Consider the following 23,083-nt stretch of genomic DNA (forward strand, 5'->3'; position numbering starts at 1 on the left):
CCTTTCTCAGCCAAACTGTGTCAACTGATCACCTGATCCACGTCACTGGTTAGTTATCGTCCTCCATTAGTGTCTTGGCGCTGGTTACAGCAGCCCAGTGAGCTTTCGTTACTACTTTTATTTCCACTGCAAAGTCCCTGTAAGGGACACAATACCTGTGTTACAAGGGAGCAAACGTTCCCTTGTTGTTTTTTGTATATTTTTAACTCAAAATTTTTCAAAACCTTGGACACAAACAACGAAAAACTACCACCTCAGTTTCGTCAGGTTCATTATGGCTTTGTGAGAATTTTGCGCCATGTTTATGCAAGAATTGGTAGAAAACGTCTTTTCTCCTGTTGGAGTGACCGTTTGTTGCGTTTCAGTTTTTAATTCAAAACTTCACAGAACAGAAATTTGGGCAGTGGATGAGCAAGGATTGCGAGGAGATGGAAGGAAGAGCTGCTACCCCGAAAGGAGTAGTTCCTTCTTCACAGCCGAATGGAAAGGAGCCAGGTACCGAAATAATGTACATCAGAATACTTGTACAATTGTTTTGTTATTTAACATTGGTTACAAAGGCCACACATTGTATTTGAATCTTTAACGCTTTGATTTACTTCGCATGTGGGAAGGTTTTCGAAATAGTTTCTGGTTGGATATGGTTTGCGAAATTAAATTTAGGCTATATGTAAAGAATTTAGCTTACGTTTGTTGAACCTTGTCAAGTTATGTCTGGAACATATAATGGGTCTAAATACTGTTGAGCAGTTTTAGAGACGTGCTTGTTAGCTTGGAAACCTAAATTATTTTATCCTCCGATATCTCTATCTCACGAGTGATCGTTTACGTGTTGCGACTCTCAGTTCGTCTACTGCTACTCAACGAAGAAACAGACAGGTGTCGTAAAGAGACTGTACTGATTTCCTTTTTGCGTGTATTGTCTCAACATTTGTTAGGAATTTCCTCCAGCCTTGATTAAGAATGATGCGAAAGAGCTGTGAAGCAGGATATTATAAACGCAATTTTTGCAAAAATGGTTTCAAGTAGCTTTGATTTGTTTATGTTTAATTTGGTCGCTGATCAGGGCAAATGTTGCCTACAGTAAGTTCCAAGGCTCAAAACAATGTCTAGGCTGGCACTGGTCAAGTTGTCCCATCAAACCTAATTTTGGAGCAACTTCAGAATACCCCACAACTTATTTACATGTCATTGAATAAGAATAGCGTCTATTGTGTTATGCCTCGATCTTCAAAGCCTCCCGACACATGTAAATGAGTTGCGGGGTATTCTGAAGTTTAGCCCTAATTTTGCTTGAAACCACCCCGTGACCTGGAGCCAAAGATTTACCCATCACGCCCTTCCACTTACTCAGTAAGGACATTTTATGACCAATAACTCATTGTATTCTTTCAGCCCAGAGAAATAAAGGTAACTGGAGAGGTAGAAATAGAAGAGGATACAACAGTGGTAGATATCCCAATCAAGACCGTTATAGACAACAGAGAGACTCGTATGATAAGAGAGATGGGTTCAATCAACCACAGAGGCGTGGAGCTATGCCAGACAGGAGGCCCCCCACAAGAAGTTTCTATCAGTCTGGTGTAGATTCAAAAAGGGTAAACATGCTTACTTTTGACGGTTTATTTTTTTAAAGATTGCTTTGAGACAATTTGGTGTGTAAGACAACCTTTTGCTTCTGGGTATGATGTGCTAGTTTTAAAAGGAAGTATGTTGGCCAAAGCTTGTATGAAACCCAGAAATCTCATGAAAATAAATAAATTTGCATACTTATTGTTCAGAAAAAAGGAGGTGAGGTGAGGTAAGGGAGGTGTAACAAGAGCTTAATTACTTTGGCCTTGGAGATTGGTGGCTGTTCAACTCAGACCACATGTTTGAATCACAACCTTAAATCTACCAAATTAAAATGATAATGGATGAGAAGTATGTGGAAAAAGGTTTGAATCTGTACAGGTTGTTGCATGGTAGTATTCAGGCTCTTATTCATGACATCTCATTCTCCTAGGAGTCTGTCTCAGATGCACTAGAAGACTATCCAGTCACTGGTACTACTGCTGGGTCGAAAAAGTATGGCATGTCACTCAATCACCTTTTGAACTTCAAATATGCACCTAGGGAAAAGCCCCTCGCTTATCTCCCCAGAAATGGTCGCAAAAAGTACACTCCATTCAATAAAGAACAGTTCATCCAAGCTAAGTGAGTATATATTTCATATTGGATGTTTTGGTGTATAGTATCACTGAGTATTTTTACAAGTTGTGCTAAATAAATAACCAATGGCCCAAATAACCATGCAATATCGAAGGATATTTGTACTCTATTCGCATGTTATTTTTACTCGACTTTGTGCAGTTGGACAATAACTGTGATGACTTCAAATGTTTCAAATTGATTCAGCTACTCCAGGAAACTCTTTTTCAAGGTAGTTTGATCAAGGGTCAGTGATTATTAACAACAATAGAACTAACTGTAGAAGGGAAAAAAGAAACAGCCACAGCAAAATGGCTTAGAGCTCACTCATCTGGTTAGAACCCTTGAAGTTTCAAATTTTATTGTTCATTATTATTTTCTAGCTTTCAGTTTGTAGTGTCTGATTCTGGTGATTATGAAATTCATGCCATGGACCCTGATGTGCTTGTGGACTGGGATTTGATAGAACAAGTGGTGAGTTCATTACATCAAAACTTTTATAATTTCTTCCTAAAATCATCTGACAAGTGTAAAAATTTATTTATGCAGATTATTTTGTTAATGTTATCAATTTATCTTGATTTATTTTCACAGCGAATCTTAAGCCATGAGGTGCCATCATGCCCCATCTGTTTATATCCCCCTGTTGCAGGTAGATGTGATACTGTTTAACAAATTAATTGACTTTAAACAGGTACATATTAAGTTAAGAAGAAAATGTCTTAAAATACAATGAAAGGTTATGTTGATGAGCCCTTCCCTAAAATTTGAATAGATTTGCCAAGATGTTGAGGTTTTGTAACAGTATTTGTCTCAACATCAACATCAACATCCCCAAAAATTTGAGTAGATTTGTCAAGATGCTGAGATGACATGATAGTATTTATCTCAACATCAACATCCCTAAAATTTGAATAGATTTGCCAAGATGCTGAGGTTATGTAATGATATAGGCCTCAACATCAAATTCCACACAGGCAAGCTCATTGGCTGGAAAAAATCTTTTTTAGGTTATTGTAATCTTAATGGATTTCACTGTCTGTTTTTTAGCTAAGATAACCCGATGTGGCCATATCTACTGCTGGTCTTGTATCCTTCATTACTTAAGTCTGGTAAGTGTTTGGTGATACCCATGACTTTTTAAACCTTAACTCCCAGGAGTGACAAAGACCTAATTTCTCCTTACAATATCAATACATCAATAAGCACACAAGTAATGACATTAAATGAAAACATCAGTCAAAGCATTATTAGTTGATTCAATATTAAATTCTCTAAACTAACCTCATGATAATCATATGGTAGACATAAAGGATAATTATTCATGAGATATTGGGAGTGAATGGGTTAATACTCTGAAGTTACTTTTTCTCACATGCATTATAGATGATAACTAGCACACTAAATTACATTTCCTCAAAGCACAAAGGAACCATGAGATCTGGCACTGTCCTGGAGAGAGATATCCTAGTCTCTTGCCAAAGGAACCTAGCACATTTGCCATAGACATACCCATTCCAATTCCCTGGTGGTGGACAACACTTTGACAGTTTTTCCTAAGAAAACATAATGAACCTAATCAGAAACTGTTAAATTTCATTGTAATGATGCTGTGTGGGGTTAAAACTATAGAACTGCTAGTTATTTTAGGATAATACAGGGAGGTAACCCTTTCACTAGAAAGGAATTTTCTCCTCACATTGTTAATAAATTTTCAAGCAGAAGTGTCAAAAGAATGAAGAGAAAAGCAAGTTAGGGATGATCTGTGATTGGAAGCTTACATTACAACTCCATAGCGGATTAAATGTGACTTTCTGAAATGGGTGACACCGCTGGATTTTTTACCTCGAAGGCTCGGTTTATTCCTTTGGGCATTGCTTTCGGTGGCTGCCGAAAACGTGTCGGTTTTATTCGTTTCGAAAAAGGTGAGATATTTTGGAAGAAGACCAAAGGAACTGCGGAAGGTACTTCAAAAGACTTGGACAATAGTGTAATTAAGCTACCTTGCGCGAACAGACTTGTGATCTTGTATCCTTTTGTTTACATTGTCTTGAGATGAATGAACTCGAGATCGATTAACTGCAATCATTTGAATGGATTTAGTTTCTATTCACGGTGTATTTTTAGCCTTAATATGTTTTTAGGATTAAAGAGCGTTGCAAAAGATTTAAAAATGGATCTTGGACGAGTTGTTGTAATCACTGCGAAGAGCAAAAGCGAAAATAGTTTATCATTTCGAGTGCCGATCGTTTTGTTTTGATCCGAATCAAGCAGATTCCCGGGAGAGTTTATTTCATCTGTTAACAAAAGAAAAATATCTCACCTACATCAAAGAAGTTGCGCTCTTCACGATCTTCGGAAGCATGCTGGCATGTCGGCAAACTCATCGGAATGAATAAGTAATGAGAAAGAACAATAGCCTGAATATATGAATACTTAACAACCTTAATTTTTGAGGTACACATTTAATCCGCTATGGAGTTGTAATGTTAATTCTCAGATCCAAAATTATAAGAAAGGTAGAACGGACAGTGCAGAGAAAAAAATATTTAGATCTTGGGACTGCAAGGGTTAAAAGATAAATGACTCAATTTAAAACTTGCTTCAACAGAGCGACAACTCTTGGCACAAGTGTCCCATTTGTTTTGAAGCTGTCCATAAAAATAACTTGAAGAGGTACAATAATACTATCCAAGCCCAAAGTAATAATAAATGTGATGTACTATAATCAAACTTTGTGTGTATTAAAGTTTCTTTTGGTTCTGCAATTTTGATGTACTTAAGAGTCAGTTTCTCAGAGCAGTGCCCATTTTTTGGTTATGCTCTTCGGCTTACAGGAATATATAAGTTCAATATTGTTCACAGAGCATTTCAAAACAGTTGGGTAAGCTGTTGCTCTGTACCTCTGCTTAAGCAATTTTTGAAGTGTTGAAGGTGACAAAAAATTATAACATGCATCTTTCTTTGGTTCATATAATTTTTGTTAATTGACTAAGTGCTAAATTTTTTAGTGATAAAACCCACAGATTTCTTCTTTTTAGATTTTCACTAATTTTCTGCTTTCTTTTCAGTGTTGTTGCCATGGAATCACACCCATTTTCAGTTGGTGATACTATCACCATGAGGCTTATGAAGCGAGCTAAGGTACTCTTAACCCTTTCTGCCTTAACATCAGTGTGCATATTCTCCATACTGTTCTCTTTACATTTCCTAAGCTGCTGACTAGGAGAATTTGTTTAAGAGTTAAGAGCTTCTTTAGTTGGTGATCATTTTCTTTATTCTCATTATCTTAAAATGTGATTCAGGGGTGAAACAGCAAGGAGAAATTACCGTAAAACCCTGCATATAAGCCACACCTTTTTTCCAAAAATTGTCACTAGAAATTGGAAGTGAGGCTTATCGGCAGGAAAATTTGAAAAAGGTGTTGTGAATGTCATCCAATCTAATGCCTGGTTACTAAGCTTCGAATGTTCTGCTCACATTCTCGTTGTAATGCAAAAATCTATGGAAAAACTGTGTTGAATGAAGAAATTCCTGTCAACAAACACCAGAAAAAGATCAATCATATGTCAGAGTTGGTAGAAATGATGTTCATTGTATCAAAGTGCTAAAATTGTGGGTAAGACTTTGAAGTATTTCCGTTGCAAAGTTAATTAGTGAGTTTACTTTCGATAAACAGTGGATGAAGAAGACTTCTCAAGACGTAACTTTGGATTTCTTTTGATTTCTTTCAAAAAACTTTTTTTTCCAAAATTTGAGCTGCTGAATTCAGGGTGCAGCTTATCTGTGGGTTTTTACGGTAGATGCTTATCACTCATAGGGTGTAAAGGGTTTAATTCCTCTAAAGTTTAACTGAATCATAATCTTGAATGGCCTCCTCTGTTTTATATCTTAAAATGGTTTGTTAAAACCTGTCTTAAGGAAATGGCCTGGTTTCATTTGCACAAGATTACTGCTATGAATAGTTTCTTACAAACTCCATTGAAAGTGAATTAATTTAGTTTTATATCATAATTATGGAAATAACAAATTGATCTGACAATTGTCAAATGTATTATAATTATGAGAAACAGGCCCATAAATTGTCTTCAAGTCTCCAAGTTGAAAAGGCAAGCCATAAACACTTTTATTGAAACAGTGTGAAAAGAAGATAAAATAGTTGTCTGAGATTTTGTGGTACAAAGCTTGCCCTCTTGCCCACAAGGATATCATCAAGTGTAAAGAAAAGAAGCTCTTCAAATCCGTAGTATTAAACATAATAATTAAAGACAAGTCTTAAGTGTTTTTGGCTGTGGATGGTAATATGAATTTTTATCTTTTTTAGACCTCTGTGCTTGCTATTCCTAAAGCTCAATGGCATGAGAGGGAATTAAAGCCATTTGGAATCAATGGTAATATAGACCTTTTAAAAAAACCACATTAAGAAATGAAATGTGAGGGATTATATCTGGTTAAAAATTTTTTGTTTTTCTCTCCCAGATGAGGTAGATACACGTTATGCAAAACTACTGCTGGCCTCTCCTGATGAAGTTTTAAAACAGGTAATTGGATTGTTTCAATACTGATTAAAACTGTGAAGAGGGTAAATATTTAATAGTTGTCTGTACGATATGTTTTGAGTTTGAGGCTACTGTTGGTTTCATTAAAACAGATCGTTGAACCTGAAGAGACAGCATTGAGTACACAGCTTGTGGAAGCCAAATGTGAACAGGTATGTGGGAAATTCTTGTATTGGGAGAAGGTAGTTGTTAATATCATCATGCCCTTTACCCAGCTTGATTCATCAGATAGCGTTAACTATGTAATAAAAGAGATGACATACTTAAAGCTTAGGAATATTCTTAGAAATTGGGAAAACTGTTATTCAGGTCTAATTCTTGTAATTTATATTTTATTTTTCTGCTCTACAGGCGGAGGAAGTTTGTTACATTGAAGTTGCACTGGAAGAAATTAAGGTAAAATAGCTCCATGTATGAAACTTGGAGAGCAAACTGTGATGTAACCATTTCTCAGGTGTCTTTTATTCTTTGGAGTAATGTTGAGACCATTAGTTGAGTGTTTCCCTATTCCCTCCACTATCAGTAACTAAAGCTTTTGAATCTCTTGGGTATGTTTGCAGGCTCGTCGTGAAAAACTGAGTAAATCAAAGGATTGTGTTGAAGAAGTGAGAAGCCTCATGGAGAGTGAGTGTCAGTTAAGGATCGGTTAAGGATCCTGAATGACTACTGCTTTAAATGTAACCTGCATCTTTATTGATTAATGAAGTGTATTCAATTGCTGATTAGTTTCCTAAATTGATTCCTGGGGTTAGTGCTCTTTCTTGTGGGTTTCAGACAATTAACTTAGTTCTTAACTTAGTAATTAAACTGTTTGTCTTTGCTTGTTGTACTTCTCTAGCCTCCAAACAACCATACAAACAAAAAATGCTGCAAGGTTCTTCATGAACTGGCTAAGATTAATATTTCTATCTTTTCAATAAACTATTTCGGGCATCATGGCTCATCAAGCTCTTGTATTTGTCACAACTGTTTTACACTACTTTCATTTGATTAACCCAATAGTTTCTTGTAAAGCATCACCCCCATTCCACTTGATTGTCTGAATGTCGTGGACCTTTTATCACAAATAGACCTTAAACTCCAGCTCCAGCTCTTGTTTCCACCAACAAAACACCACAGTTTCTTAAGAAACTTACCCCTTTATTCACTTGTTTCTATTTATCATGAGATGTAAACTGGCTCTGAAATTAAAGTTCTCCTTTTCCCTTTTCACAAGAGTTCAGGTTAAAGTAGTGTTTTGACCAGAGTTGGGTATAACAACTTTGAAAGCAATATTATTTTGTTTACTGGGTTGAAGGTTTCTTGAGCAATTAGTTGATTTGATAATGTCATCAGGTTCACTACAGTATGAGGATGACAATCAAAAAGATGTCAAAGAAGTTACTGGCTGGAAAGTACTTTCTCCAGGGGCATTTCAGGTAAGAAGTTGCTTTCTGACCTGTCTAAGAATGACATTCCATACTCTATCCAAGGCCATATTTAAGAGCCAGAAGCCAGCAAACTAGTTTCTAGCAACTTTTCTCATCAGGTTAAGGTAGGAACTCAAAGGTGATATTGGAAAAGGGTAACACTTCATACAAAAAAACCATCTGCCTTTCATCAACATCTTCTAAACTTGAAGAAAACCCTACATATCAGTTCGTTTTTCCAGTGAGGAACTAGCATATTCATAGGGTCTCTTTGGGTGAGGAACAGGGTTCTGGGTATGCTCTGTGGGTTATTTAGCTTGCATTTCTATCCTTTAGGATGTTGGTGAGTATGAGGCAGCCTTCTCTGATGAAGAAGATGGAACAGTGGAGGGTGAAAAACAGAAGTCAAATTTTGATGTGATTGATTCATTATCCAAAGAAACATGTGAAACAACAGAGGTGGTAGAAGATTTTGATAATGTCACTTACCTTAGGAGAGCGCGACAGCACAGCAGTGAGAGTACATCAGGAGATTCTAGTTCAGAGTCTTCAAGACCTTTATCTCCTGGGGCTGTCACAACTCAGCACTACTACTTCTATCAAGGTATATGAAATGGTCTATTTATAAAATGGTAAAAGAATCATATTAGCATTAGGCCAATTTTTGTCTTGTGTAGTTCATGTCTTTTTTTTCAGTCATTTGTTATCTCTTAAGTTACACCTTGATTATTTGTATTCAACCCTTTAACTCCTAAAGGTGATTAACATGTAACTTCTCCCTAAAATATCTAAGTATACATATCCAGCAAACTCATCATGTAAAAGTTATCTTGATCTGCCACTGTACTGGTAATACCAAACGGGTATAACTAATTTTTTTTTTTTTAAATGTTACAGCTAGATAGGAGAATTGACTGTCAGATCTTGAGAGCTAAGGGAGTAACATACCAGCACTTCTCTGTTTAAGTATCACACATGAAACTAATAAAATTCTAGAGCAATCCAAAAATGTTTGTCTCTACAGCTGATGATGGCCAGAATGTATTCTTGAGCTCTATTAATGCACGCTGCTTGATTAAGGTATTCCTTTTATTTTATGGTAAAATTGATGAAATAATTTTATGAAAGAAGTCCTGAGATTTGTTTGATTGACTAAGTTATTTACTTTCCAGGAGTATGGGAGTCTGGAGTATTGTCCAGAATATATTACAGGAGAGATTGTGGAAATGCAAGCTTTGACCCAGAATGAGGTCAGTCTTAGGATTTGATACCCCAACTTTTCAAGATGTAAATTAGATCTCTTATTTTTTTTTCTGTGTGCATGTTTTTGTTTTTGTTTTTTTCCTGGTTCAGAAAGGCACAGAGAGGATAATACTCTAAATGTCAGCCATGCTGCTTACTTCAAGACAAGCAGTGTGGTTTAGTTATCATGCAATATCATACATTGTATAAATAGAATTATGTTTCTCCAGACCCTTTATGATTTTAGGTCGCCAAATGTCCACTTCTAATATAGTTCAGCTTAAGGCATTGCTCTCTTTAGCCACCTCTCTTTCCTACCCTCTCTCCTCTCCCCCACCCCCCCCCCACCCCACCCATTTCAAGACAGTACTCAGGCTTTTATGTCACAATTTAAGAACCAAAGGTGTACAGACAGATTTCAAGGAAGGATCTCGTTCAATTTTTGGCATAAACCTCACTGTTTTCCTTTCAAGACTTTGTCTAGAACTTATTGTTAAGTTGTAACAGTGTGTAAGCTGTATACTATAGTTCTTTGGCAATGTATGTTAACTTAGGGTAATTTTCCTGTTTAATGTGACTATGTACTTGTAGGCTCTTCGTAAGCAGTTCCGATACATGAGCCATCTTCCTTTAACCTGTGAGTTTGTTATCTGTGAACTGGACATCAAACCACCTGTTGTGTCACGCCACACTCTCAATTTCTTCCGAGGTGAGGGACACTGTGCAGTACATATGCTTCACATTCTTGCAATAATGTAAGGAAAGGTGAATCAATTTGAGCAAACCCTTTCACTGATCTCCAATTATTTTTACCCATGTGCTCATCTTAAAAAACCGTTGAAGGATACAACTCCATGCTGCAACACCCAGTGGAGCTCTGCTGCCAAGCTGGTTTACCTTTAAAATATTTTGCAGACCTCTTATCTTAGAACAATTGGTCTTTAGTATTTACCTCTTCTTTTTCCTTTGTGCAGAGGAGCTTCAACGTCGAAGACAGCAGAGGCAGAAGAAGTTAAGGATGGAGAAGAAGAGGGAGCATAAAATTTCATCCAGTGACAATTGTTCATACAGCTCAGGAAGATTTACTAGTGAGTAGGATTAGGAGAAACCATGACGTTGTTCAGTTCTGATTTGCATGTGAAAATGTAAAACCAATTATATTAACGGTTACTTAAAAATCTGTGTAGAAATTCTCGTATCCGTTGTGGTATTTTAAGTCTGGTCTGTTAAGTACTGTAGCTAATGTAAATGAATGTGTCCATCGTACAGGTGAATCAGTGGCTCCTGAACGCTTAAATCTTGGCAGTGAGTCAGAGTTCCCGGCTCAGCACGGGCCATTGGCATTCTCTCCACCCGGTAAATCGTCACCTAGCCCATTCATGCAGTTTGCAGCTTCCATGGCTGGTCAAGGTACAAAAGACATTCCCTTCAATTTGCATTCAATAGAAAACATTCAGTTAATTTCAATATGGTTCCTCTTGGTTTCCAGATGAAGGTTATGCTGCAGCAGGAGAAACAGATGGAGCCAATTTGCAAGATGATCTGGGACCAAACCCTCCATCTTTTGCTGAGGTTAGTTGAAAACGAAATGTCAGTTACAGGTGTCTAAACAAAGTTTAGCCGTTGCTTAGCCACGCGTGCTCTAGAACGTCGTCTTTAAACGTTAATTTCGTCAATAGTGTCAGGAATAAGTGCCCTTTCCCGAATGGACATCCACCCCTTAGGCTATGCTGTCAAACAAACAACCCTCTCGAATAAGCCTCTCCCCCTTCTCCCTAGTTTTCTCAAATAGTAAGGATCCGAGGAAAACAATTTTCTATCGCTCATTTATATCTTTTGAATCTTCGATTTCATTGGAATCAGAACAGGAAAAAAATAAGCACCCCTCTCCCCCCTCGATTAAACGCCCTCCTTCCAACTAGCCTCACTCCTTTCAGCCGAAATTTCAAATAAGAGTTCGTTAGCTTATTCCAGGAACTACGTTACATCTGAAAGTGCGCTTGGTTTTTTTCCTCGACTAACTTCAATAGTTTTGCTATGTTACTAGGCACTGAGGTCCAAGAAGGCTGTTGATATTCCGAAACGCGTGGAGAAGCCTACTCTATCAGGTACATCAAGGATCACTTCCCGAGTAAAACATATCCAGCAGTCAGTAACAATCTGTCAGTTTTGCATCTACTTTGGCATCCAGTGAGATCGGCATTAAGCGCGCCTATTCTTGAAACCGCTAAGGCGGGCGCCATGGTCTCAATGCTGTAAATAAGGCACTCAGGGCATCATTAACTTATAATTGCCCTTCTTTTAAGAATTACCAAATAAGTTTAGTGTAAACACGCGTACCATCATTTTTGTGGCATCCTAATCATTTTAGTGTGATTATTTCGTTAAACTTGATCGTTTATCGTGCCATACATGAATTATTTAGCTAATCTTGAGGGTAGATTTTTGCTGTCTTCTTCAGGATGTCACCCATCGCTGCTCTCTCCCCTTCCAAACCATAATATTCTTAGGGCACAATGCGATTAAATTAGTTTAATCAGTCTCTCTATTCTTTGTAGCATCAGCGAGGAAGAAGATGGAAGACGAGGACGAGGAGGACTGTGCGCCAGTGCCTACTTTTCAGTCTGCCTTCACCGAGGCTCTGGTCGCAGCTGACTGGACCAGAAGTGGCTTTTACCAGGAAAGTCAAGGTGAGGCTTGTTGTCTCTACTCTACCGTTCATTCGCGTAATTAAACTCACATTCTTGGAGAAGCCACGAGAAATTATTGAGTTATCGGGTCTGTGAAATGATGGCTAATTTAAGGAGCTCCTGGTTGTCTCGCAGATTCTCCCTGTCAGTACCATCCTGAATAAAGAGAACATAGCCGAGAATATGAATACTAATGGAGGGCGTAAAGGGCTGAAGGTGAAAAATTGGGTCAGTTCAGTTGAGGTGGTCGTGTTGTTGAGGGACAAGTGGGAGTTGCCCGTAGATGCTGACTGGATAAAAGACTTGTCGATTCGAGCGTATTTATAGAGAACTAGGCCAAAAGCGCATGTCCATTTGATTTTTGATCTTTTAACTAACAAGCTGTATAATTGTTCCCTCTAGGCGCTACAGGGGAACGGAACAGTGGAAAGAAGCAAAAGAAAAGCAAAAAGAAACTTCTCTTTACTACAGGAAGTTTCATGAAGTACACTTAAAAAACAGTTTGAATTTACTCTCGAAGCGGTCGGTGTGTTCACGCAGATCTTTGATGTAGGATAAATTTGATCGTAAGAATTGTATGATAGAGGCTAGGCCTGTAGAATGAATCTCAGCCACGAGCGTATACTGTATTCATCGTTTAAAAAAAACGTTTGTCGATAATAAAACAGTTACTAGAGACCATATTGGCTGTGATTTTGCACTCTGTTTTGGAATATCGTTGCTTTGACCTCCACCTCGTCGACAATTCTTGCTCGCTGTTAAGATGAGGCGAGAAGGTTGGAACCTGTAAAGCTACCGTGTTAGATCCCCTCCCAAATTTTGTAGTAGGTTATATTTCTATGTATTTTTTCACAAAGAGCTCTCTGTTTTCCTTTGGCCGTCATTGTTTCTTTCTTTATCGATTTTGTCAGTTTTTTGGCGTTTTTCTGTCGTTTTTTGCCTTTTTTTTGTAAAATGAAACGTGCTCACAATCTGCCTATCATGTTGAGAATTACCTTTCAAAGAAGAACCCTTAGCCTTCTTTTTTGGTGTGAAAATGATATGGTAGCTTCCATATAACAGTTACGACCAACCTAAAATTTATTTGGAAAAGAAGTTAATGATCCTCGAATTGAATGAGGAGATAAATACACCACAGGAGTCAAGTGCAACGTTCCCGCAAAACCGCCGCGCTGACCATTAATGAATGCATGCTCAATACGATGTTCTGGTCCTGTTTACCAGGAGAACGGAGCGATTGCTCACATATACCAACAAGCGATGCACAACACTATGGCGAGAAACGCCAGCAGTCGAGAAATCACACCCTTACAAGGAGAGTTACTGCGAGCTCTGATCAGCAGTGGCATTTCCAAAGACGCCCTTCTTGGCGCTTGCGATGAGTTGTACGCAAAATTGGCGCAGAGCGCTCAACGCGCAGATGGTACAGCTGCAGAGCAACAACCCAAGCACAACTCCAGCGATCATTTGCAAGGTATTCAGGTCAAAAGCGAGGCAGTCAAACTCGATGAAGCTCCTCAGAGAAGGTTGATAAGAGACGTGAGCTTAGAGGCACAACAGGTCAGCTTTGTTGATCAAATGCTCGGGTAAGTGTTTACTCCTCGTAGTCGACTTCCACTTCTTGGAGTCATGGCGCATAATGCATTTGTCGGAGATCCCTTGGTGGGCGGACTTAAATTCGCATTCGCTGTTTCCAAGTTCTGTTGCAAGTTGATTGAGGATAAGAAACTTTGCATGTGTAATACGTTACTTGCATTTTATATTTAACCGGCTTTCTTTAACCTCGTGAATAACTCATCTTTTGTACTCCCTAGAGCGCGTCTTTTCTTCCCTTCATCGAACGTATTTTGATTTCACGCGTAGTTCCATTGTTCGCCGATCTAAAAACTTTACTTGCCTATTGTTAACCTTAACTGGTGGCACGCGACTTGTATCGATCGAATGTTCGATTCGCATCAGTTCGCCGGAATAAAAACTTGACTTCCATCACACGGTCTGGCGCACAGATCACGCCGAAGAACTGATCCGTCACCAAAACCAACGCCTCCTCTTACCTGAACTTTCCATCAGCCGACCAAAACTAATAGATGTATTGGCAAATGTCGATTTTCAACAGGCTTCATTACGAGAAACACACGTTCTTGTGTGAAACGATCATGTAATGTAACGGGGTCGCTTTGCATTATTTATGAAATCAATTCCCAACTTATATTGTGTTGTGAATAGAAAATCTATCGCGTTAATGATTTGCTCGGGTCCATCATAAAGAAAGGCAATTAAATATTAACTTGAAGAGCGCAGAGGAAGTGGAGTTCTAGGCATAAATATACAATACTCGTATTGAGTGTAGCATGGCGGAGCAAGACGAATTCTCGCTATTTTTTTATCTGTAGCCTGCTTCGTTCTCCTCTTCGGCGCAGTAAGGTTTCGTTGTTGATTGCATCCTCGTTGACAGACGAGAGGGAAGCAATAATTAGGCACTTTCTCTTTCTTCTAACGACACGTTCCTTTAGAATCGTCGTCGGAAAAGCTTCACCGAAGCGAACTGTTGACTTAAGCGTTCGATGCTTTGCAAGAGTTGTTTCAAGTGATGCATTCAAAGGACATCTGCTTTATATTTCGCTTTCTTCGTGTTTCTTCACACCCTCTGAAATTTTATCTCACGAGGCCATGAGAATTCCATGGTCGTCAAATGATCAAAAGACAATATATGAGGTGACGCTAACAATAATAACAGCTGTATAACTAAGGTGTAGTACTCAGGCAAGTGCGTTTGAAACTTGTGTCACAGCAACATTTTTTGTAGTAGTTTCCTCGTAGCTTGCACGAAATGTATACAATGAAAAAATCCAAAACAACCATTATCTACACCGGAAATGGACTCACATTAACGGGATTGAGCAGAAAATTTCTTATCATCATTTTGAAAGACTTTTGTGTGCGTTCATTGCGGTGTACTAGGATAAGAAGGTTGTCATTTTTTTTCCTGAAAATTAATCTTTTCAAGGGAGAAAAATTAAGCTTAGTGCCTTTTACAGTCCATATTGCCTGTGCTATTTTAAAAAAGTGTGGCATTGAGTGAAACCCATATTCAGTGACAACAAGGTGTGAAGTGAACTCTCAAAACTTGACAATAACTCCTGCTAGTCACATAGAGTTTTAAAAAAGTTGAAAGAAAATTAATTATGTATGGAAAGATACCAAACAGCATGTTTAACCTTTTACACCTTAACTATAACAGACAACACAGCAGATTTGATGCAACACCAGGAATCACATTTTAACACGTATTTAGTCCTTATTCACTTGACAAGCAGTGAGAAGATACCTTGCAGTAGAGCGATACTTTAGGGCAGTGTGTGGTTGAAACTGAAAGAAATAAACTTATAAACAAAAGTTACAAAAGAGAAAAATCCAAGCCAACAGCGACGCAAAACCTAAATAGACAATTCCAAAAAATGACTCTTACATTTGTCATTGTCCTGGAAATGGCTACATAAACTGTACTGTATACTGCAGTTGTGTTTCAGGTAAACCAAAACAAACTGAATAACAGTCCTACAAAAGCAACGAGATTTAAACCGCTGAAGCTGCAAGAGCATTTTGAATAAATTACACACATTTAGGTGCGTTCCACACACCCCATAAAGGAAACAATAGGCTTACTAAATATATTGGTGCTAACAATCCTACACTAACATCAGTATTCATATTCTCTGCACTGATCTTTTTAAATTTCCTGTAGTAATGACAAGGAGAATTTGTTTGACAATCAGAAGCTTCTTAAACTGAGGATCATTTCCATTATTCTCATTACCTTAACATTTTATTAAAGGGTGATACTGGGATGAGAAAGTAGAAGTCAGTCACTTTTAGGGTTAAGGAACTGGTTTGCTCTTGCTCTCTGACCAATTCCATCCTGGAAATATTTACATTTTCCACCTTCTTTGAAGTATCTGAAAGTCTCTGAGAAATGAAATAAATCTCCTAATTCCTTCACAACTTTTTAAAATGAATGTTAAATGACTCTTTTTTTGTAGAAGAGGAGAACTCAATAAATTATATCTCTGGGTCAGTAAGTGCCCCATTAATGATCAATTTAGTTGGCAATATTCCACTGTGCACCTTGTTAAATTCAAAGTTTGTTTGAATAAAAATCTTTCCCTTCTATTTAAAAGCAGATGCATAATACATACCTTACTATACTTATTTTCTCTTTTGTACTGTACTTAACAAAACCTTGCTTTTTCCACTTGGCTTTATGGCCTGCACCTCATGATTGGCCATAGATAGAAGTGAACAAAACTCGATCCATAACCTAAAGTACAGACCCTGAACTCAGTCAACAAGAGGTATATTTTCTCTCTCCATAGTTGTATATTCCTATATATATATATATATATATATTACTTTTAGGGGGTGGGGGTGGGGGACAGTGGGAATGGTTCCAGGCTGTGGGTGTTCATTCAGTATTCTCAGTTCGTAGGAAGAGACAAAGACAAGATAGTGGGAAGTAAAAATTTAACAGGGACCCCACAGCAAGTTTTTGAGTGGGGAAGCTATTTTTGGCTCCATTATTTTTGTTAATTTTTTTTGGTTTCATTTATTTTTATTTTTGCAAAAAAGTGGGGGGGGGGGGATAAAAGTCCCCCCCCCAGCCCCTCCCTCTGTCCAGTCCCTGTTTAAAGGCAGTGGACATGTTCCAAAATCAAACATCTTTAGATTTTGGATTTCATAGGTTGGTATCTCTGCCTTCAAGACTTGGAGCAAACGATGTTTATCTTCAGTGATGATCATGGGACACTTTTGACCTTTTCACTCTCAAGATCAAATCAGTAATTCTCCTTACTGTTTGCCGAACATCTGCCATACAATTCTTATAATGTTGGTTCAGAGAATTTAATATTGGATCAACCAATATTCCTCTAATAGATATTTTATTTACTCATCACTTCATTGCCTGATGTTATTGTGATATTGTTAAGAGAAATTCTGTTTTGGTCATTCAAGAGAGTCAAAGGGTTAAGGGGGCAGACAGTGGAAATGTTAACAGGCATCAACTAAAGAAAATTCACTTTATTATTTTTTTAAGTTCTTAAAATTGTTGGACAATAAGATAGTCTGAGGCTGAATTTTTCTAAATTACCTAGAATGGACCCATGGCAAGCAGCAAAGGTGATTAAAATGTATATGCAGCAACACAACATTCCACAGCGGGAGGTGGTGGAATCCACTGGGTTGAATCAGAGTCACTTATCACAGCATCTTAATAAGGGTACTCCTATGAAGACAAGCAAAAGAGCAGCACTCTATACTTGGTTTGAGAACAAGAGGAAAGAAATCATTGAGCGTAAGGAAATGTTTTGCATTTTTATTACAATGTTAGAACAATGTGATGCGCATATCAACAATGTGTGGAACAGTTGAAGAGTACAAATGGAATAGATGCATTTATTCTTTATTCTTCTTCTTTTTGCTCTTACCACATTTTAAAGTCACCTGTGATCATAAACTGAACAGCGCACAGCAACATGGAATCTTTTTCTTAAATAGAAGAAGGGTCCCAAAGAAGATAACACAAATCTTAACCCTTTAACTCCCAAAAGTGATTAACATAAAACTTCTCCCTACAATATCCATACATTCTTCAGCAAACAGGTAAAGAGAATATTCAAACTTATCAGGTAGAAGCTGCTATCTTGATGTAGCACCAAGTTCTCATAAGTAATTTACAAGGAAATGTGTAGCAGCTAGAGGGGAGAATTAACAATCACATCTTGGGAGTTAAAGGGTTAATAAAAAAATATTAAAAATCAATACCTGAGTATATAAGTCTTTTTTCTATTTACCCGTAATGCAGGATTCATTACCTACAAGATTAACTCCTCTAAAAGTTAAACCAAAGCTAACAAGGGACTTGCAACAAGGTAGTCTCTCTGATTCAATGTCTATTTTCATCAACAGAATACAACACTCCTGGTAAGAGACAAGTTTCAGAAAGTGAAGAAGTGGAAGGAAGTCCAACAAAGAAACCAAGAAGAAACAGATTTAAATGGGGACCAGCTTCCACAAGTATCCTGTATCAGTCATATGAAGAACAGAAAAATCCTTCTAAGGAAGAACGGTAACATGATCACAAACTTGTATATCTGTGTTGATGTATGTATTCTCTCACTTCTCATTTATTAAAAAAATTTTGAGCCCAATTTAAATTTAATCGTGAAATATTGTACCTCAGGGAAGCATTGGTGGAAGCTTGTAACAGGGCGGAGTGCAGTCAGAGAGGTGTACCATACGATAATGTGGAGGGACTAGGTCCAAATCTTGTAACTGAGAGCCGTGTTTATAACTGGTTTGCCAACAGACGCAAAGAGGAAACATTCAGACTTAAACTGGCAATTGATGCCTCAAGCTTCCCAGAGGCTCCTGTTACAACACCAGGTGAGAGTCACTTTAGAAAAAAGAATGCCAAACCACCTCAATTTCACTGCAGTTTCAAGTTTCACTTCATATATAGGAGATGTAGGGTCACTCTGTGGTGTTCTCTCATTGGTATTTAAGGATAAAGGAAATACCTGTATCAGTTTACATTTTGGACACCCTGGGAATTGATTTCTTTATTCTTGTCTTCTCATGTTTATAGTGTCTAGCACTGGATACTTTAGATCAAGAGGTCCAAGTTTTAGCTATGGCTGGATCATTGTGAGGTTTCCTTGGGCAAGACACTGTAGACAGTGCCTCTCCCCTCCCTGGAGTGTAAATGGTTACCACAGGATAACCAATTGATAGAAATTAACCCGTAAACTCCTAAGAGTGACAATTATCCAATATTTCCTTACAATATCACCTCTGAATCATTCATTAAGGTCATGAGAATTAAGGAAATGATCACCAACTAAAGAAGCTTTTAATTGCTAAACAAATTTTCCTTGTCAGCTCAGTAGGAATTATTTAAGATTAATTTGGTAATCAACTCTTCTCAAAGGAGAACTTTGTACAGATGTTATTTAACATAGAGTGAAATTGTGGTACACTTAACCATTGAACTCCCAAGATCTGGTTATTAATTCTCCCCTCTAGCTACTACATATTTTCTTATCATTAGTAATGAGAATTTGATGTTAGATCAAGATATCAACATCTAACTGATAAGTTTGAGTATTTTCATTACCTTTTTGCAGAGTAATGTATGGATATTGTAGGGAGAAGCTCCATATTAATCACTTTTGGGAGTTAAAAGGGTTAATAGCAAGCCAAGCATCTTCTCTAGTCATTGTTAACATTATTCCTTTATGCACATATGTCAGAGTATTTTGTGTAATGCAGGTCAACTGGCATCCCCAACTCCAAACACAGCAATGTCACCAGTGATCCCACACCCCATCATAACTACTTCAGTACCTACTGGTTCTAAGGCAACATCACCTCAGTCAGGGCTCCCAAATCCTTCTGGACTGACTAATCCAGCAATAACAACTCAACATGTGCAGCAGATACCTCTGCCTTCTGGTCAAATTAGTCAGGTGCAGCAAATGGTTCCAGGGCAACAAGGAGGGGTTTCACTAGGTCAACAACAGGGAATAACTTTAATGGGGAACTTTGTTCCGGGTGTTTCTCCCCAGGGAATGCCTATCAATCTAGCCATGATGCCACCACCGCCAGCTGGACACACTCCTACCTGTCAAGTAGCAGCACAGCCTCAAATGATGCCTATTAGTAGCATCGCACATCAGCAACATCCAATGCAGGTATCAGGCATGAGCCAGATGCCTGTCATTGTATCTATGCCACCAGGAATGGATGGATTGCAGCCTGGAATGCCACATCTATCAGAAAATATTGCACAAATGGCTGCAGGTGCCCCCATGATGCAAATGCATCCCATTCCCATGACAACACTACCAATGCCACCACCCTTGCAGCCAATCACATGTGGAGATATGTCACTACCTCCTCCTCTACAGCCTTTGTCTGTAATGTCATCTGCAGTGCCAATACCTAGTCAGGCTCCAGTTCCAGTCAGAATTCCACCATCTATTAACACAAGCTTGAATACCAATGAGAGAACACCACAGAGTGACCCTACATCTCCTATATATGAAGTGAAACTTGAAACTGCTGCGAAAGATGCAATCATGGAAAAAATTGATACAACAAACACTACTCCAGAGAAGGGCTGTAAGGCAGAATTGAAATGCGACAGAGTCAAAGTTGAAAATGGTGATGATGACACAATCATAGCTGAAAATGTAACAATTATGACAGAAACTGAGGAGCAAAGCAATGAAAGTTCAAAGTCACCAATAAAAGATACAAGGAAAAATGGAAAATGTTCTGGCCTTGGAGAGGAAAGTAGTCAGTCGTCATCAAAGGGCAAGGCTATACGACATAGCACTGACCATTTCAATGGGGACAGTTTGTGATACACATTGGTGTTTGGTAATCAGGCTAGCGGGGAATTAGGGATAATAATGAGAAATTAAAACAGCTCTACAAACAAGGATTTCATTTTGATCATTCTTTAAAAAAAGCAAATGGTTTGGATGACTTGATGCAAGAGCTATTTTTACTACTGGTTTCTTCTGTTATGGGAAAAGTTTGCAGTCATTTTCCTAGCAGCTGATGGTAAAGTCGTTGGTCTGAAACCCAAGAAGATTATGAGATAAAGGGGGTTCTTCACCTAGAGATCTTAAGTCAATTTTCTAAGTTCCCAGTTCATGATGAGGCTTAAAATTAAAACTTTTGATAACCTGATGGTTCTATTCTTAAACAATATTGGTCATGCTCTCTAGCTACGGTTCATTCTGTTGCTGGAATCTATCTTGTTTGATCCAATTATTTGATTGTTGCGATTAAGAGTGATATTTTATTTTCCAGCTGTATGAAAGCTCATTTTTCAAATGCATCTCATAGTTCAATTTCCAAAATTTTTTCAGATTATTGCTTTATTTTCTCAACATACATACAATTGCAAATCATTACAAAGGCTGTGGCTGGCACACAGTAGTTTCCTTTGTTTATGGCACTGATTTTAACAGATATTGTAATCATGTATTATATTGTTGTTATAGTTATGTAATCAATCTATTTTTCAAATGACTTTATTCATACTTCATTCATATATCTCATGAAGTGGACCTGAATCATTTATTTGATCGGTCATAACCATTTCAATTTCCTCAAAAGCAATTGGGGCATCAGCTGCTTTATTTTTCACAGATTAGTTGTAGAGTTGTAATACATTAGTGTAATCAGACAGTTGGCTTCAATTGGACACTGATAATCAGAATGTTAAAGCAGCCAATCATACTAGGTTCACCCAATTAAACTCACCAATCACAGAGTTATTTACAATAACCACAGCAACAACCACTTACCCTACAAAACTAGGGACTTTCCAAAGTGGAGAAACTTTTTACTTTAGACCATGTCTTTACTGGAGATATTTTCTCAAATAAATATTTTTTTGTTTCAGAAATTGTAATAGTTATGATTAATTGGTAAAAGGACTGTGTAGTCCAATGTGGTCTGTAATCATACTTTTAATGGACAAATGGGAGTCCCTCTTCACAGTTGCTTGATTTTGCAATCACTCATTTGACTACAGACCAAATTGGACTCCACATGGTCCTATTACCAATATTGATCAGGCAGGGTAGTCTGATTTTTATGGTAGAAATTCAGAAAATTTTGTTCACAAATCATTAGAGTAGTGTGCAAACTCTTAGTTTTAAGATTATGTTGTGACTGGCACACAGAGGTGTCTGATAATTTGTTGTTTTTTCTATTTATGAAATGCCGATGTACTTTATTGTGGTCATAAGTATCTGCAAAATGTCTTTTCAAGTAATTTATTCAATCATACTTTAAATGGCATGGAAATTTAGCAATTTAGTTACATGAAGATAAGGTAACTTGATTTAATTATGGAAGTACTAAACAGTTGACCACACTAGTCATTTAAATACATGCATCGTATAAATTTTGATTAAATTTAATTTGATAATTAATTGGGTATGAATTATTTGGAATCACAAATTTAATTAATTAAAAGAAAAAAGAAATATTTTTGTTAGGGCAGTATTGATTAACTGCAGAGGAATAGCCAATGGTTTTGAAAATATTAAAAGATTAGCAAATTATATTTTAAAAAATTGGTTTTGGTTTCAATTTTCAGTGTACATATGATTAGAGATTTTTAAATTATATTTCTATATTTAATTGTTGTATATTAATGTTTGGAGACATGATGCAGATCTTGCATCGGATCTTGCAAAATCCCTTTGCTTTGAAAAAGAGCCATGAATACTGGGGACCAATGTTAGTATCTGTGCACCTACTCCTCTCCTCCATGAACTTGTTATCAGTTGATTGTTGTTGAGTAAGGGGGAGGTGAGAGGAGGGTATACAGCTTCTCAGATACTGACATTAATCAAATACTGGACTCTGACTTTCAAGAATGATTTTATTGCATTGCCTATGGTAAGAAAGATTTGCGTGAATTTATATTAAATAGACAATGATTCTTAATTAAGAGAAGTTTTCAATGAAATAATGTATGGCTATTTTTATTAAAAAATGAAACTTATTCTGTAGTATTATTTGAACTGTGATGTAAACAAACATATTTGATCCTGTCAGTTAAAAAATTTTAGCAAGAAAGATTGTGGACATTCTTTGAAAACTTGTATTTTCTCATCAAATCCGGTTGTAAGCAAGTTTTCCTTGACAAGGGTTACTTGTTTGTTTGTATCAACGACAAATTGTTTTTGACATGTTTTGCCTCAACAAGTTTTTTTTCAATTGCAAACATAGCTGACAAAACCATTGAAAAACTGCATCAGTGTTTACTTTTTAGAGCTAGCTCTGGTACGGCCCTATGAAAAAGAAAACATGTTCCCTCTTCTGTATTAAGAGCTAACGCTTTCTCATCTAGAATCAAATTTTAGACGAACACTTTTATCGTGGCACAAACATGAAAACATGAAATTCA

The 23,083-nt window shown here is 37.4% G+C and overlaps 2 protein-coding genes and 1 long non-coding RNA gene across 3 annotated transcripts; 2 read left to right on the plus strand and 1 right to left on the minus strand.

Moving 5' to 3' along the window:
* The first annotated feature begins 11 nt into the window (after positions 1-11).
* LOC113687038 (E3 ubiquitin-protein ligase RNF10) lies at positions 12-12,771 on the plus strand. Its single transcript, XM_027204740.2, has 24 exons — positions 12-495; positions 1,396-1,598; positions 2,006-2,196; positions 2,574-2,664; positions 2,785-2,842; positions 3,241-3,302; positions 4,802-4,866; positions 5,262-5,334; positions 6,515-6,581; positions 6,670-6,731; positions 6,842-6,901; positions 7,101-7,145; positions 7,310-7,373; positions 8,085-8,167; positions 8,495-8,762; positions 9,183-9,238; positions 9,331-9,408; positions 9,992-10,109; positions 10,375-10,488; positions 10,670-10,810; positions 10,890-10,972; positions 11,448-11,508; positions 11,959-12,090; positions 12,493-12,771. Exons 1-24 carry the CDS (start codon positions 408-410, stop codon positions 12,582-12,584), a joined length of 2,355 nt encoding a protein of 784 aa, XP_027060541.2. The 5' UTR covers positions 12-407; the 3' UTR covers positions 12,585-12,771.
* LOC149036639 (uncharacterized) lies at positions 11,680-13,326 on the minus strand. The gene is made up of 2 exons (XR_016181682.1): positions 13,086-13,326; positions 11,680-12,246 (listed from the first exon to the last, which is right to left on the minus strand). It is a non-coding gene; the product is annotated as an uncharacterized LOC149036639 (long non-coding RNA).
* LOC113687041 (uncharacterized) lies at positions 13,300-22,678 on the plus strand. Its single transcript, XM_027204744.2, has 5 exons — positions 13,300-13,676; positions 17,241-17,440; positions 18,055-18,214; positions 18,329-18,531; positions 19,417-22,678. Exons 1-5 carry the CDS (start codon positions 13,351-13,353, stop codon positions 20,511-20,513), a joined length of 1,986 nt encoding a protein of 661 aa, XP_027060545.2. The 5' UTR covers positions 13,300-13,350; the 3' UTR covers positions 20,514-22,678.
* Positions 22,679-23,083: the final 405 nt, after the last annotated feature.

This window comes from Pocillopora damicornis, chromosome 12, assembly GCF_964200805.1.
Source record: "Pocillopora damicornis chromosome 12, jaPocDami1.2, whole genome shotgun sequence".
Lineage (NCBI taxonomy): Eukaryota > Metazoa > Cnidaria > Anthozoa > Scleractinia > Pocilloporidae > Pocillopora > Pocillopora damicornis.